Source organism: Mustela nigripes, chromosome 10 (genome assembly GCF_022355385.1).
Source record: "Mustela nigripes isolate SB6536 chromosome 10, MUSNIG.SB6536, whole genome shotgun sequence".
NCBI lineage: Eukaryota > Metazoa > Chordata > Mammalia > Carnivora > Mustelidae > Mustela > Mustela nigripes.
This window is the reverse complement of record NC_081566.1, coordinates 64,072,973-64,090,182: the sequence shown is the minus strand read 5'-3', so window position 1 is coordinate 64,090,182 and position 17,210 is coordinate 64,072,973. Positions and strand designations below refer to the sequence as shown.

The 17,210-nt window shown below is 40.3% G+C and overlaps 1 protein-coding gene across 1 annotated transcript; it reads left to right on the top strand.

Annotated features, from left to right (window-relative positions):
- The first annotated feature begins 11,455 nt into the window (after positions 1-11,455).
- On the top strand, positions 11,456-14,421 carry LOC132026024 (T-cell surface glycoprotein CD1a-like). Its single transcript, XM_059413967.1, has 6 exons — positions 11,456-11,516; positions 12,077-12,343; positions 13,034-13,312; positions 13,501-13,779; positions 14,111-14,195; positions 14,325-14,421. The coding sequence occupies exons 1-6, from the start codon at positions 11,456-11,458 to the stop codon at positions 14,419-14,421; spliced, it is 1,068 nt and encodes a 355-aa protein (XP_059269950.1).
- The last annotated feature ends 2,789 nt before the right edge of the window (positions 14,422-17,210 follow it).

Here is a 17,210-nt window from a genome sequence, read left to right as displayed (position 1 = left end):
TAACACCCAAAGGCAACCAATGAAGTCATGATTCTGAGTGGGCAAACATTAGTTAAGTGACACCACTTCAGAAAATATTTCATGCAGTGATGTTGTTGGGTAGCGTTTGTATATTATAATAAAACTTAGAACACAGAGTTCTGGGGAAGATGGTGTTACAGAAAATCTCTAAGATCACCTTTTGCCAAATATATAACACCCATATCAGTGTAAATAACCCTGAAAAAATGACCCAAAGACTGGGAGAATAAACTGTCTACAGCTAAATTTAGAGAAGAGGTCACATTGAGCAGGGTAAGATGAGTGAAGACCCAGTAGGGAGCTAAGGGAACCTGCACAATGGCCACAGGAAGAAGGGGTGTCATGTGGACAGGTAAGGCAAAGAAAAAGGCTCACACCAGGGAGCCTACATGGGGAAGACAAATTCCCATAACATTTGATTTTGAAAACCAGAGGGGCTTAATTTCTGGGGTTCTTATAATTCATGGGGATTATGGAACATAAAAAATCAGTAGGCTCAGTTCTGGGATAGCTAGGAGGCCAAGAGAAAGTTGAAACCTTCTGCCCTTAAAGAGCACAAAACCAAGAGCCAAGAGAGTAACAGCATAGATGCTGCAGTTTAAAATAGGCCTGGGGTTTAACAGGAGACAGAGTTATTTACTAATGTCAGAGCATGCTCCAGAGGGACAGAGATTGTTGGGGACCCCTCCAGGAATAAAGGAGCTGGAAGGTGACATTTCCATCTTCCTTTTCTGAGTGTGAGCACACAGACAACTGTGAAAACCTGTGTTGAGCCAACACTCATTAACTCGCTTGCTATCAGCACACCACAAACTCATGTTCCCCTTCAGGCACACACCCTCCAGTCAGGTTAATGCTCCAGGTGCCCTCCTGCAGCAGACCTGTATAAACCTTGTCAACACCATGCATCCTCGCCCAGTGCCCTCTGTGGATCCAACCCCTCCAAACCAGCCCACCTGCATCTCACTGGCTACAGACCCTTCCAAAACCACACTTGTGCAATTCTTGCTAAGACTGTGCCTCCAGTACTAGTTCTCTTTGTCAAATGTCTCCTCTCCAATATGCTCTTGGTAAGAGTATATTCAAAACAGTACCACAATCCTGGCAATGCACATGCAGTCCTGACATGGGCCACACAACTCCAACATGAGTCTTGTGCTGGGGAATAAGAAAGGTAGCTACACAGAACATGGTGACTGAGGCCTCAGAACCTCTTGTTCATAAGGCACCTTCTCTCAAGAACAGGAGACATATCTAACATTCCTAACACAGGGAAACAGACACAGAGACTTAGACAAAATGAGGAGACAGAGGAATACATCTCAAATGAAAGAGAACAGGACAAAAATCACAGCAAGAGTACCAAGTGAAAAGAATAGTAATATGCCAGATAGAGAATTAAAAGGAATGGTCATAAAGATACTCACTAGACTTGAGAAAGGAGTAGAGGACCTCAGTGAGACCCTCAACAAAGAGATAGAAAAAATAAAGAAGAACCAACCAGTGATGAATAACTCAATAAATGAAATTAAAAATACACTGATGAAATGAATAGTAGAATAGCAGAAGCTGAAGAACAGAACAGTGACTTGGAAGGCAGGGAAAGAGAAAGTGGTCAAGCTGAATAGGAGAGAGAGAGGAAAAATGAATACAAAATGAATAGACTTAGGAAAGCCGTGACACCATAAAGCATAAAAATATTTCCTTTATAGATCTCAGGGGAAGAAGAGATAGAAAAGGAGCACACAATTATTTGAAGAAATAATAGCTGAAAGCTTCCCAAATCTGGTAAAGGTAAGAGAAGTCAAGAATCAGGAGGCACAGAGAAGCCTCAATAAAAAATCAACTCAAGGAGGTCCACACCATATTACATTTTTAGTTAAATGGCAAAAAGTAATGATAAAGGAGAATTTTAACACCGGCAAGAGAAAAGAAGACAGTTATATATGAGGGAAACTCATAAAGCCACCAGTTGATTTTTCAATAGAACCTTGGCAGGCCAGAAGAAAATGGCATGATATAGTCAAAAGTACTGAAGGGATAAACCAGCAGCCAAGAATACTCTATTCAGCAAGGCTATCATTCAAAATAGAAGGAGAAAAAAGAGTTTCCCAGAAAATAACCTGGCACTACAAGAAATTTTAAAGGGGACTCTGGATGAAAAGCAAAGACCAAAAGGAAAGGAAGCACAAAAGTAGTAAAAGTGAGGATAACATAAAGATCAGTCAAGGGACTCACAAAATAAGAGAAAAACAGATGGGGTGGAACAGAAGAGTAGTAAGGTTTGTGTTCAAACTTAAGTGCCCTTAACTTAATATTGACTGTTATATATAAAAGATGTTCTATATAAACTGAATGATAACCAGAAATTAAAAATTAGTAATAGATATGCAAAATAAAGAGAAAGAATCTAAGTATTGCCAAAGAATGCCAACTGTCCATTGGAAAAAAGAACATGAGGAGAAAGGAACAAAACTACAAATATAATAATAAAACAAATAACAAAATGGCAATAAGTACAGACCTATTTATATTGAATGTAAATGGATTACATGATCTAGCCAAAAGACATAGGTGATGGGATGGATAAAAAACATCAAGATGCATTTATATCCTGCATACAAGAGACTCATCTCAGAGCTAAAGGGAAACACATGCAGATTCACAGTGAAGGGGTGGAGAAGCATTTATCAAGCAAATGGATGTGAACTGAAAGCTAAGACAGCAATATTTGTATTGGACAGGAAAGACATTAACAGAAAGACTATGATAGGAGGCCAAGAAGGACACTATATAATACTAAGGGGAGCAATCCAACAAGAAGATATAACAATTGTAAATACTTATGCACCCCAAATGGGAGCACCCAAATACATAAAGCAGCTAGTAACAAACCTGAAAGAGGTAATCAGTAGTAATGCAGTAATAGTAGGGAACTTTAACACCCTACTTACACCAATGGACAGATCTTTCAAGCAGAAAATTAACAAGGAAACAGTGACCTTGAAAGACATATTGAACCAGATGTATCTAAGTGATATATTCAGAACATTCCATCCTAAAATAGCAGAGTACACATAATGACATTTCTATACATTAATAGTGAAGGAACATAAAGAGAAATTAAGAAAACCAAACCCTTTAAAATCACACCAGGAGTAATGCAATACATAGGAATGCACTTAACCAAAGAGGTAAAAGATCTATCCTCTGAAAACTCTAAAACATTGATGGAAAAAAAGAAGAAGGTGACACAAGGAAATAGAATAACATTCTATTTTCATGGGTTGGAAGAACAAATATTGTTAGCATCTCCATACTACATTACAAAACAATCTACAGTCTTAAAGGAATGCTTATCACAATACCAACAACATTTTTTCTCACAACTAGAGCAGACAATCCTAAAATTCATAAGGAACCCACAAAAGACTCTGAATGGCCAAAGCAATCTTAAAATATATCTTTATCTATATCTATATCTGGGGAGGTAGATCAGAAGATAAACCATGGAGGGGAGGCAGCTTACTTAAGGAGGATTCTGGAAATTGTTATATGCAGAAGAAAGCAAAATCAGAACTTTTAGAAGTCTGCTACACTTTGGACATCCCTGGCTTAAAGATATTCAAGTGGTGGGGAGGGGCGGAATCTCAGGTGGGACAATATGGTCTCAGGATCTCTGGGGTCACAAAAAGAATGGAGGTGACTGAGGGTGGAAGGGTTCCAAGCATCAGAGCAGGAAGCTACTGAAAACAGTGAGTTAAGTGCTGCCTTTCTTCTAGGTATTGCCATAAACCACAAACTGCTGTTTGGTTGCTTGGCAGCTCTCTGGGGAGGGGTCTAGCAAAAGGCGGAAGCTGGGTGAAAACCCCTTTTCTTTCCAAGGGGAACAGTGTGGATGTGCACCGCAGGAGTCTGTCAAGTTTAGAGAACAGAAACTGGGTTGTGTGCCCAAGATAAAATCACTGATCACGGGCTGGATGAACAGAGATTGGACAGAAATCAGGGAGATGAGAGTGATTGGCTACTTTTTGTGAGGCCTCACTGAAAAGTGGGGGACAGAAACTTTCAGCTCCAGGGCTAGAGATCAGGATGCCACTATTTTCATTCCCCCCAGCAGTGCTGAAAACCTTCAGGGAGAAAAGTAGTATCATATAGTGTAATCCAGAGCCACTTACACTGAGCCTGGCTCCCTGGCAAAGGGGGAACAATTCCACCAGGGCAAGGACACCTAAGAATCAGTGCAACAGGCCCCTCTGCCAGAAGACCATCAGGAACAGCTCACTAGCACCCAGTTTACTGATGATAAAGAACTGCAAAACTTCAGCTCTTGGGGAAAGCAGTGTACAGCATTCAAATTTTTATTAGTTTTATTATTCTTCAGTCTTTCAGTTTTAATTTTTTTCAGTTGTTTTCTTATTTTATCAATTCTTTTTTAAAATTTTTCTTTGATTTTTACATATATGTATTTTAGAATATTGCATTATTTTTAGTTTCCTTTCATTGTATTTTATTTTATTTTTGTATGGATAAGTTTTTATTTCTTTCCTATTTTGGGATCTAGTTTCTTTTAACAACAGACCAAAATACACCCAAGATCTAGTTTATTCTTTTGTTCCATTTCACTTCTTTTTTGATTTTTCTTATTGTTTTGTTTCTGTTTTCTTCTGGTTTATTTTGTTTGTATTTTTTTGGTGGTATTGTTGCTATTTTTGTCTTCTCTCTTTTTCATCTATTCTTTTCTGAACATAATAAGGAGACAGAGAAATTCACCCCAGAAGGAAGAATAGGTGGCAGTACTCACTGCCAGAGATTTAATCAATATGTATATAGGTAAGATGTTGGAATTAGAATTCAAAACAATGATTATAAAGGTACTAGCGGGGCTTAGGAAAAAAAAAAAAAAAGAAAGCATAGAAGACAGTAGAGAACCCCTTACTATAGAAATAAAAGAACTTAAATCTAATCAGGCCAAAGTGAAAAATATTCTCACTGAGATGCAGTAAAAAAAATAAAGGCTCTAACTTCTAGGATAAATGAGGCAGAGAGTCAGTGATATAGAAGACAAAATGAGGCAGAATAAGGAATTTTAGAAATAGTGAAAAACAACTACTGAATCTGGAGTGGAGGATTTGAGAAATCAGTGATATCACAAAGCAAAACAATATTTGAATAATAAGGATCCTATAGGGGTGTATTTGAACAAATCATACCTGAGAACTTCCCTAATCTAGGGAAGGAAACAGGCACTGAAGTCCATGAGACACAAAGAACACACTCAAAACCAATAAAAATAGGTCAGGGAGAAATGAAGGGGGGAGGGAATTGGAGTGGGAGATGAACCATGAGAGACTATGGACTCCAGGAAACAAACAGAGAGTTTTAGAAGGGAGGGGGCTGGGGAGACAGTGAGCCTGGTGATGGGTATTAAGGAGGGCATGGATTGTGTGGAGCACTGGGTGTTATACACAAACAATGAATCATGGAACGCTAGATCAAAAACTAATAATGTACTGTATAGTGACTAACATAACACAATAATAAAATAGGTCAGCACCTCTACATATATTACTATGTATGTAGAAGCCTGCAAATTTCAGAGACAATGACAAAATCCTGAAGGTAGCTCAGGACAAGAGGTCCTTAACCTACAAATGTAGAAACAGAAGGCTGGCAGCAGACCTGTCCACAGAGAGCTGGCAGGCCAGAAAGGACTGGCATGATATATTCAAGATGCTGAATGGGAAAAATATGCAGCCAAGAATACTTTGTCCAGCAAGACTGTCATTCATAATAGAAGGAGACATAGAGCGTTTCCCAGACAAACAAAAACTAAAGGATTTAGTGAAAACTAAACCTGGTCTGCAGTAAATATTAAAGGGGATCTGTGAGCGAGGAGATAGTACAAAAGTAACAAAAACCAGAAAGAAACAGAGACAATCTACAGAAATAGTGAGTTTATAGGTAATACAATGGTACTAAATTCATATCTTTCAATAGTTATTCTGAATGTAAATGGGCTAAATGTTCTAACCAAAAGACACAAGGAATCATACTGGATAAAAAAGTTTAAAAAAAAAATCTGTTGATATGGTATCTATGAGAGACTCATTTTAGACCCAAAGATAGCTCTGGATTGAAAGTGAGGGGGTGGAGAACTATTTATCATGCTAATGGACATCAAAAGGAAGCTGAAGTAGCAATCTTACATCAGACAAAATAGATTTTAACCCAAACACTGTAATAAGAGATGAAGAAGGACAGTATATCATAATAAAAGGGTCTATCAACAAGAACATCTAACAATTACAAATATTTATGCTCCTAACATGGGAGCAGCCAATTATATAAATCAAGTAATAACAAAATTAAAAAAACAACAACATAAAAATAACATAATAAAACATAAAAAATAAAAACAACATAAAAATAACAAAATAAAATAAAGTAATAACAAAAAACATAAAAATAACAAAATTAAAAAAAAAAACATGGATAATTATATAATAATAGTAGGGGATTTAACACCCCAGTCACAGCAATGGACAGATCATCCAAGCAGAAGTTGAACAAGGAAACAATGGGTTTGAATGACACAGTGGACGAGATAGACTTCACAAATATATTCAGAGCATTTCATTCTAAAGACACAGAATACACATTCTTCTTGAGTGCACATGGAGCATTCTTCAGAATAGATCACATACTGGGTCACAAATCATGTCTCAACCAAAACCAAAAGATTGAGATTATACCATGCATATTTTCAGACCACAATTCTTTAAAACTTGAACCCAATCACAAGCGAAAATTGTTGTTGTTGTTGTTGTTTAATTAACTTTTGTGAAGTCAAGATAAAAGGCTTCTGCACAGCAAAGGGAACAGAAAACAAAACAAAGAGGCAACCCATGGAATGAGAGAAGATATTTGCAAATGACATTACAGACAAAGGGCTTATATCCAGATCTATAAAGAACTCCTCAAACTCAACACCCAAAAAACAGATAATCATATCAAAAAATGGGCAGGAGACATGAATAAGAAAAAATTTTGATGGAACACAACTATATGGACATTAAAGAACATCCTACTAAAGAATAAATAGGTCAACCAAGAAATTAAAGAGTAATTAAAAAAATACATGGAAACAAATAAAAATGAAAACATGGCAGTTCATAACTTTTGGGATGCAGCAAAGGCAGTCTTAGAGGGAGGTATATAGCAGGACAGACCTTTCTCAAGAATTGAAAAATGTCTCAAATATAAAACCTAACCTTGTACCTAAAGAAGCTGGAAAAAGAACAGCAAATAGAGCCTAAATGCAGCAGGAGAAGAGAAATAATAAGGACTAGAGCAGAAATCAATGACATAGAAATCAAACTAACAGTTGAACAAATCAACCAAACTAGGAACTTGTTCTTTGAAAGAATTAATAGGATCGAAAAACCCTTAGCCAAATTTATCAAAAAGAAAAGAGAAAGGACCCAGATAAATGAAATCATAAATGAAAGAGGAGAGATCATAATGAACACTGAAGAAATACAATTATAAAAGAATATTATGAGCAATTATGTACCAATAAATTAGGCAATCTGGAAGAAATGGATGCATTCCTAGAAACATACAAACTACCAGAACCAAAGCAAAAGGAAATAGAAAACCTGAACAGACCTGTAACCAGCAAAGAAATCGAAGCAGTAATCTATACTCTCCCAACAAACAAGACGCCATCAGGGTCAGATGGCCTCCCAGTTTAATTCTACAAACATTTAAAGAAGAATCAATACCTATTTTTCTGAAGTTGTTTCAAAGAGAAATGGAAAGAAAACTTCCAAACTCATTCTATGAAGCCAGAATTACCTTGATCCCTAAACCTGGCAAAGACTCCAGCAAAAAGGAGAATTACAGATCTATATCCCTGAAGACCATGGATGCAAAAATTCTCACGAAGATACTAGCCAATAGGATCCAAAAGTACATTAAATGGATTATTCACCACAACCAAGATTTATTCCTGGACTGAAAGGATGGCTTAACATTTGCAAATTGATCAATGTAATACATCACTTACATTAAAAAAAAAAAAAAGGACAAGAAACATATGACTCTTTCAATGGATGCAGAAAAAGCATTTGACAAAATTCAGTATTCCTTTTTTGATAAATCTTTCTTCAGTATAGGTAGAGGGACCATACCTCAATATCATAAAAGCCATATATGAAAAACCCACAGCAAATATCATCCTCAATGGGGAAGAAATTAGAGCTTTTCCCCTAAGGTCAGGAAAATGACGGTGATGGCTATTCTCACCACTGTTGTTCAACATAATACTGCATATCTTAGCCTCAGCAATCACAACAAAAAAGAAATAAAAAGTATCCAAATTGGTAATTTTCACTTTTCACAGATGACATGATACTCTGTGTTGAAAACCCAAAGACTCCACTCAGAAATTGCTTGAACTCATACAGGAATTCAGCAAAATGGCAGGATATAAAATCAATGCACAGAACTCAGTCACATTTCTATACACTAATGATGAGGCAGAGGAAAGAGAAATTACAAAATCAATCCCACTTGCAATTGCATCAAAAACCATTAGATACATAGGAATAAAACTCATCATAGGGGTAAAGGACATGTACTCTGAAAACCATAGAACACTTATGAAAGAAATTGAGGGAGACACAGAGAAATGAAAAAAAAAAAATTCCATGCCCATGGGTTGTTTATGTTGCCCAAAGAAATCTACACATTCAATGCAATCTCTATCCAAATTTCACTGACATTTTTCACAGAGCTGGAACAAATTGTCCTAAAATTTGTATGGACCCAGAAAAGACACAAAATAGCCAAAGAAATGTTGAAAAAGAAAACCAAAGTTGGTGGCATCACAATTCCAGACTTCAAGCTGTATTACAAAGCCGTAAGCATCAAGACAGTATGGTACTGGCACAAAAACTGACACATAGATCCATGGAACAGAATAGAGAACCCAGAAATGAACCACAACTCTATGGTCAACTAATCTTCGACAAAGGAGCAAAGAATGTCCGATGGAAAAGTCTCTTCAACAGTGTTGGGAAAATTGGACAGGCACACATGGAAGAATGAAACTAGACCATTTTCTAACACCATACACAAAATAAACCCCAAATGGATGAAAGACCTAAATACGAGACAAGAATCCACCAAAATTCTAGAGAACACAGGCAGCAACTTCTTTAAACTTGACTGCAGCAACTTCTTGCTAAACACATTGTCAGAGGCAAGAGAAACAAAATAAAAAAATGATTTATTGGGACTTCACCAAGATAAAAAGCTTTTGAACAGCAAAGGAAACAGTGAACAAAACTTTCAGTCAACCTACTGAATGTGAGTAGATATTTCCTAATAAAATATTTATTAAAGGTTTAGTATCCAAAATACATGAAGAACTTAGAGAACTCAACACCAAACGAACAAATAATCTGATTAAAAAATGGGTGGAAGACATGAGTAGGCATTTCTCTAGAGAAGACATCCAGATGGCCAACAGACACAGGAAAAAATGCTCAGCATCTCTCCTCATCAGGGAGATGCAAATCAAAACCACAATGAGACATCACTTCACACCTGTCACATTAGCTAAATTCAAAAACACAAGAAACAAGTTGTAGAGGAAGTGGAGTTAAAGGAGCTCTTGTACACTTGGTAAGAATGCAAATTGGTGCAGCCATGGTGGAAAACAGTATGAAGGTTCCTCAAAAAATTAAAAAAGAGGGGCACCTGGGTGGCTCAGTGAGCTAAGCCGCTGCCTTCAGCTCAGGTCATGGTCTTAGGGTCCTGGGATCGAGCCCCACATCAGGCTCTTTGTTCAGCGGGAAGCTTGCTCCCCCCCCCCCCCGCCTGCTTCTCTGCCTACCTGTGATCTTCCTCTGTCAAATAAATAAATAAATAAAAATCTTAAAAACAATTAAAAAAAAGATTTACCACATTATCCTGTAATTCTACTATTGGATATTTATCTGAAGATTGTGAAAACACTAAAATGAAAAGACACATGCACCCCAATGTTTACTGCAGCATTATTTACAATTGTCCATGTATGGAAGAAGCCCTTGTGTCCATAGATAGAGGAATACAGAAAAAAGGGTGTGGTATGTACCCACAGTGGAATATTACTTGGCCATAAAAATTCCTGAAATCTTCCCATTTGCAGCAACATGGATGGAGCTAGAGTATGATGACAAGTGAAATAATCACTCAGAGAAAGACAAATACCATATGACTTCTTCATGTGTGGAATTTAAGAAACTAACAAAATGAACAAAGGAAAAGTGACCAAGATAAAAACAAGACTCTTACCTATAGAGTACACACTACTAGTTTCCAGAGGGGAGATGGATGGGACATGGGGGAAATAGGTGAAGAGGATTAGGAATACATTTATACTGATGAGCACTGAGTAATGTATAGGATTGTAGAATCCCTATGCTCTTTCCCTGAAACTAATATAATATTGTTTGTTAACTGTACTGGAACTTAAAATAAACCAACGAAAGAAAAAATAATGCAGCACACCAAGATGTATAGTTCTTTTCTTCCCAGGTAGACCTAAAATTTCCTGATAAAGTGACTGCACTGTGAACACTGTATTTTCATGAGTGTAGTGTGGTGCTTGGATCCAAGCAGGTGTTAAGTGACTGTTTGGTGAGTGACTGTTTGGAGGGAGGGGAGGTCATCTGCATGGCAAGACCCTCTTTGCTCTCCCAATTAAGGGAATAACCGCCGAAACCCTTCTTTTCTTTTTTCAACTTCCTTCCTATAAAATCTACCCATTTCTACATCTATTCAGAGTTCCTCCCCTACCTGTCAGATGGGATGCTGCTCCATTCTTGAATCACTTAATGAACACAACTGGATATTCACATTTACCTGGCTGACTTTGTTTTTGTTTTTGTTTAACATAAGCAGTGAGAAGTCAGAGCTGTGAACGAACTGTAGTGGGGAAATGGCAGGAAATAAAATACATGGGAGAGTCACAAGGGCAGTAGGGACAGAGTGACAGCAGGGCCCAGGGCTGTCTGTTGGGAGCCAAGTGTTTTCATGGGTTATTATCTGAATGAGAAGGAAAGGCCTGAGAGGTGGGGTAATTTTCCATGTCACACAGGACTGGTTCTGTAGCAACTGAAGTAGGGGATGGACAGCAGGATGGAAGCTGGTGATAGGGAGAAGCTGGAAGCCAGAGAGGAGGGTCAGACCAGGAGGGGAACTGAGAGTCTGAGTAGGCATCCAGGGTTGAGGGAGGAGCACATTTGCATTTTAGAAGAGACTCAGGGAAAGCTTGTGTGTGGAGAAGGAAGTCAGAAGAGAGGGCCTGTGTGTGGGGTAGGTTTTTTAGAACAGACATCAAAGGCTGACTTGTAAGAGAAAGAAAACATCTGCAAATACAATGCTATTTCTGCAACTTGTGTTGCTGGTGTTTCTCCTCCCAGATAGTGACAGTGAAGATGGTGAGAACTGTGGCCTCACTCATTGGGTACACATGTGAGTGTGTGTGTGTGTCTGTGTGTACCAGTATTTGTGTGTGTAATGTGTGAACATATGCTTGTGTGCCTTTGAATATGTGTATATGTATGTGTTGTGTAAGTATGTATAAGTATGTGTATGTTTGTACCTATGTGCATCTCTGTGCATGTACATGTGTGTAGGTGTTTGGGTATGTGTCTGGTTTTTTGTGTGTGCATACTGTGTGCATCTGTGTATGTGGTTATGTGTGTACTTGTGTGCATTTGTGTCTCTGTGTGTGTGCACTCATGGTGTGGGTTCCTCACCATTTATCTGGGGACCAGAGTGCCAGCCTGGTTCCTTCCTGAGCATTCCCACTTCTAGGACAATGTGCTCTTTTTCTGAAGGATGGGTATGAAGGTCAGAGTTCTGGGGAAGCACATGTCTCCTGAGATAATTATGGCTTCTCTGTCCTTCAGATGTTGGTTCTCCAGCCTGTATCCTCTTCTCCATTCTGTCTCCTTCCAAATTCTCTCCTATTCCTTAATCTGTTTTTTGCCCACAGCCCTCCAGAAGCCAGTCTCCTTCAGAATTATCCTGACCTCATCCTTTTATAACCCTTCCTGGACACAAAATCAAGGCTCAGCATGGCTAGATGAGCTGGAGACTCATGGCTGGAACAACAAGACTGGTGCTTTCATTTTCCTGTGGCCTTGGTCCAAGGGTAACTTCAGTAAGGAGAGGTTCATAGAATTGGAAAGAATATCCCATACAAATTCCATTAGACTTCTTCAGATATTTCATTACCATGTCAGCGAATGGCAGCTTGAATGTGAGTTCACTTCCCTCCAGGGTGGGATGGAGGTGGCAGGTGGATGTGCCTCCTTGAGTTCTTTCTTCCTCTAGGATAGAAGCCTCTACTGGCTTCTGAATCTCACATCTCCCCATAATAAATCGGAATAACACTAATCTAGGCAGAGGGTATAAGCCAGACCCCAATTCTGGTAAAATTTCATGTCTTGTTCTATTTCCCACCCTTCTCATTGAGTGCAGACTGAGCTTTCCAGTCCCTCACTAGTGACTCCTGATAGCACCCTCTCCCTGGCCTCCAATCAGGCATACTCTACTCCCTCACTCTATGAATGACTCCTTGAAATGAGTTTTCTCCACATTCAGTCCCATTAGTGAACTCTATTTATGTGTTCTCTGTACCCACTGCAATCCCTTCAACTTAGATTTTTTTTTTTTTTTACCACAGCTCTCATACTGAGCCCTTCCCTATTCTCCAGTCATACCATTCATGTCTCTCCTTCAACAATTGTTCCTTCTTCAAGTCTTCACCTCTTCCCCTGTCTGCATCAACCACCACTTCCCCTTTGTGTGAGTGTCCCCCAAAACCACACCGATCTAATCCTTCCAGACCCCTAAACTTCCCCTTCTCTTCCACCATCCTTGGCTTCCATGCATGTTATTTCATTTCTTTCCCTATCCCTGTCCTGTAACTCATAATCTCAGTTCCCAGATCCCTTTCAGGTACAGATTGCAGGAGGCTGTGATTCCCACTTTGGAGACGTATCAGTAGGCTATGCACAGATTGCTTATCAAGGATCAGATCTCATGGGTTTCCAGAACACATCATGGTGGCCATCTCCAAAAGGAGGAAGTAGGGCTCAGCAGGTCTGCAGACTATTCAATCAGTACCATGTTTTCAATGAAATAGTACACACCCTCCTCAGTGACACCTGCCTCCGGTTTCTGTTGGGTCTTCTTCATGCAGGGAAGGCATATCTACAGCGACAAGGTCAGTCCTGGTCCCTCCCTCAATGAATTCTCTACTCTACACTCATAAATTTGTACCTTTCCTTCAAATTCAGGTTTAGAAGGAGTCAAGAGGAGAGGGGACAGATTTCTAGATGTGGAAAGATGTTTCTATAAAGTGATATGAAGACCTACCCTCTCAGTCTGTGATTATCTGTCCTGTGTCTGCAGTGAGACCAGAGGCCTGGCTGTCCACTGGCCCCAGTCCAGGTCCTGGCCATCTCCAGCTGGTGTGCCATGTCTCTGGCTTCTATCCAAAGCCTGTGTTGGTGATGTGGATGCGGCATGAGCAGGAGCAGCAGGGCACCCAGCGAAGCAATATCCTGCCCCATGCTGATGGGACATTGTATCTTCAGATGTCCTTGGATGTGAAATCCAGGGAGGCAGCCGGTCTGTACTGCCGGGTGAGACATAGCAGTCTAGGAGGCCAGGACATCATCCTCTACTGGGGTAAGAAAGAGCTTGGACTCACCTGGGAAAAGGGGCTGGTATTCCTCTAACAGCAGGAGAATCATATGAAAAATAGGAAATTCTAGGGATTCCAGACCACAAAGAACCAAAAAGTCAGTAATCCAAGAAGTAGAAGACCTGAGGGTGTGGGTCCTGCAGATGTGGGAGGATGTGGACGGTTGGTGAAGGTCCATATCCAAGGAGGGATGGGAGAACTGAAAAGAGGAAGGGCAGGTGGTGAGGCAGAGGGTGACATGAGAAAAGAAGACCACTAAGGTACAGTTCAACCCAGGTAGTTAGAAATAACCCCCTCTGTGCACCAAACCCACAGAGCAGCCCCACTCCATGGGATTGGTCTTTCTCGTGGTGATAGTGCCCCTGGTGCTTCTGGCCTGCCTGGCATTGTGGCTTTGGAAGCCACCTTCCTGCTCTTTCCCAGGTGTCTCCCCCAGTTTCAGTCTGTCCTCAGGCCTCCTTCTCCCAGTGCTCTTCCCCTACAGTCCTCATCTTCACCTGCTGCAAAGTGACTCCTCTGTTCCTCCCAGGAAGACACATTGGAGACATCAATGCACTGGCTTCCCCTCTGACCAAGATCCCAGCAGCCCAGGCTCCAATACTTACCTAAACCCAGTTCAGCAGTGATGTGCTTGGAATTCTCTGTGTGCTATTTTGTCTTTCAGTTGTGCTTAATGATCAGTTGTCAATAGAAGTTCAGTGTATTTTAGTGGGGTTTGTTCTGTCTTGGTTCTGGAAATTAAATTTCAAAAATTTTCTCTGAATGGAATGAAATCCCACCATCTCCATGAGTCATCAGGCATCATATGTCACTTCTTCCCATGAGCCCTCTCTGAATTACAAGTAGACATAGTCTCTGCCTTTTGAGAATTTCTATCACATTTTCCTGTACTTTCGTAGATCTATGCCTCACTTCCTCCCTCTTTTTACTCCCTCCCCCCGCCCCAGTTAGGACCCTTCTCCCTTCCAATTCGTAGGATTTGGGGAATAAAGTCCATGCGTTTTTAATAATTGCATGCTTGGCAAGGTGTATCATCTGCATGGAAAATGTCCTCAATAAAAACCTGTGTTGAATTTATGCCACATTTATAGCTTTTTTTTCCTTTTCCTTTTAATTTCTGACAAGTTTGTAGTAGATTAGATGTTTGATGCTCTTCTGTTAAATCTTGTCACCTGGCTAAGGGAATTCACAATCCTCTGGATCTTTTCTGATGTGCCTGAGCCCCTGAGGAGAAACAGAGTTTTGCCTGTGACCATTCCAGTTATTTAACTGCAGTAACTTGTTGGAGTGGACCTATTGTCTGATTCTTGGGGTTGATGGCAGGGAAATGAATGTTTTCTCTTGTCCTGGATGATAATGTTTGGGTTATAAAGTCTCACACAAGTACAAGGCATTATTCAGCACCAGAGAAGCATGCCTGAGGATGAACCTACATGCAAGAAGGCAGAGAAATTGTGTGTATGAAATTTTCCAGGAGGATACATCTGAAGTGTTCCACCACAAGAAAGTTGAAGAAAAGAACAGAAAAAGAAACAAGAGTTTCAGGAGGGAGGAGTTAATATGGTGTAGTAGTAGGAGTATCCCAAACTTGCCTGGACCCTCAAACACAGCTAGATAAATAGCACATCATTCTGAATACCCAAGAAATCTGTCTGAGGACTGGCAGATCTGAGGACTGCATCAGCTAAAGGTAGAGAAGAGGCCACATCATGGAGGGTAGGAGATGCGAAGACATGACTTGGGGGAGAAATGGATCATGGGTGCTGTGGAAAGGAGGGAATCCTGATTGAAACCAGGAGAGAGAGAGAGAGAGAGAGAGAGAGAGAGAGAGAGAATTATGGAAGGAAAACAAGTCTTAAAAGTCAATGACTGGGAAAATGAGAAGGGTTCATTTCTGAGTTTTTGCAACCAGTGGGGCTCAACAACTGAAGTTTTAGAGGTCTGAACCTGATGTGGAGTCCAGTGGGCGCTGAAGTGCTTCTGTGGTGGAGGGCAGGATACCAAACAGTATTCTGGTGTTTCTAATAAAAGGGTTGGGCATTTTAAATTCTACCCTAGGAAATGCAATGAAATGTCCTAGAATTCAGGGTGTCCAAAACCCATTAAGCTATATAAACAGTTATGCCTGGTCCCAAGGTTAACTTAGAGGCCTCTTCTACTAGCAGGGCTGTAACCCCAGTACTCAGAGGAGGGAGGCCATCCCTGTGCCACAGGATCTAGATTCTTAGACAGGTGTGTGAACAGGTGTTGGGAAGGCCCCAGCATTTGGATCAAGACTCCAGGGGCCACGCCACTTCTTTCATGCACATGTAAGGAGAAGTGCTTCTAGAGGTCTGGCAGGTCCATTGCTGGTGCCCCTGTAAGTACCTGACGGAGGGCCCCAAAAGCTTTAGTCATTTTAAGGTCTCACTCCAGAGACTCCTCCTCAGGTCCCTTCAGGGCCTCATAAAAAGCCTTGTTATTAATCCAAATTAGGGTATCCATATTGGACAAAACCCTATGATACCAAAAAGGAATGAAGCTGCTATTTTGTGGAGGGAGTATTCATGTTAAAATGAGACCCTTATGGTTGTCAGAGAGCCTCTTAGTCCCCAGAGTTAATAATAATCCTAGGATTTGAACCTTCTGAGAGGAAATTTGGGCCTTTCAAGGGGAGATCTTATAGTCCAGAAGGGAAGCTCTGAAGCACCAGGATGGTTTTTGTGTCAGAGGTGTTGTCATCGGGGCTGCAGATAAGTAAATCATCAGCATATTGAAGTAAGACACTGCATCTGGGGAGCTGAGGTGTAGAGAAGTCCTCGGTTAGGTCCTGTCCAAATGAATGTGGACAGTTCCTAAAGCCCTGAGGGAGGAGAGTCCAAGTTAGCTGTTGAGTAACCTAGTGGAGGGGTCCTGCCACTCAAAGGTGAGAGGAGCTGGGAAACCAGTGCACTGGGATCCAGAAAAAGGTATCTTTTAGATGCAGCACTGTGTCTGAGGAGATCGATCCTAGGAGGCTATAATGGTTAGGAAAATAGAAATAATAAGAAATAATGGTAGCTCTTAGATATCATTCTGTATGACCCTTTAGATTTTTATTGCTGAGATGGGAGTATTGCAAAGCAAATTGCAAGGATGCAAAAGTCCTGTCATTAAGAATATTTGTATGAGTGGCTGTAGTCCCTGTCTGACCTCCACAAGGGTACTGGCATTTTCTGGGGGAAGAAATGAAGATCCTTACAGTAGTTGTTAATAGGGAATGCCCTGGAATGAAGGTGTCCCAAACCTGAGGGGCTCCTATTCAAAAATAGGGACCTTAATGTTTGAAGGGACAGAGGGCTGAGAGGACAAAAATGTCAGCAGGTGGCAGTCAATCTCAGAAAGACTAAGATTATTTTGCACATTTGTCATTAGGTTCCTTCCCAGAAATGGAATG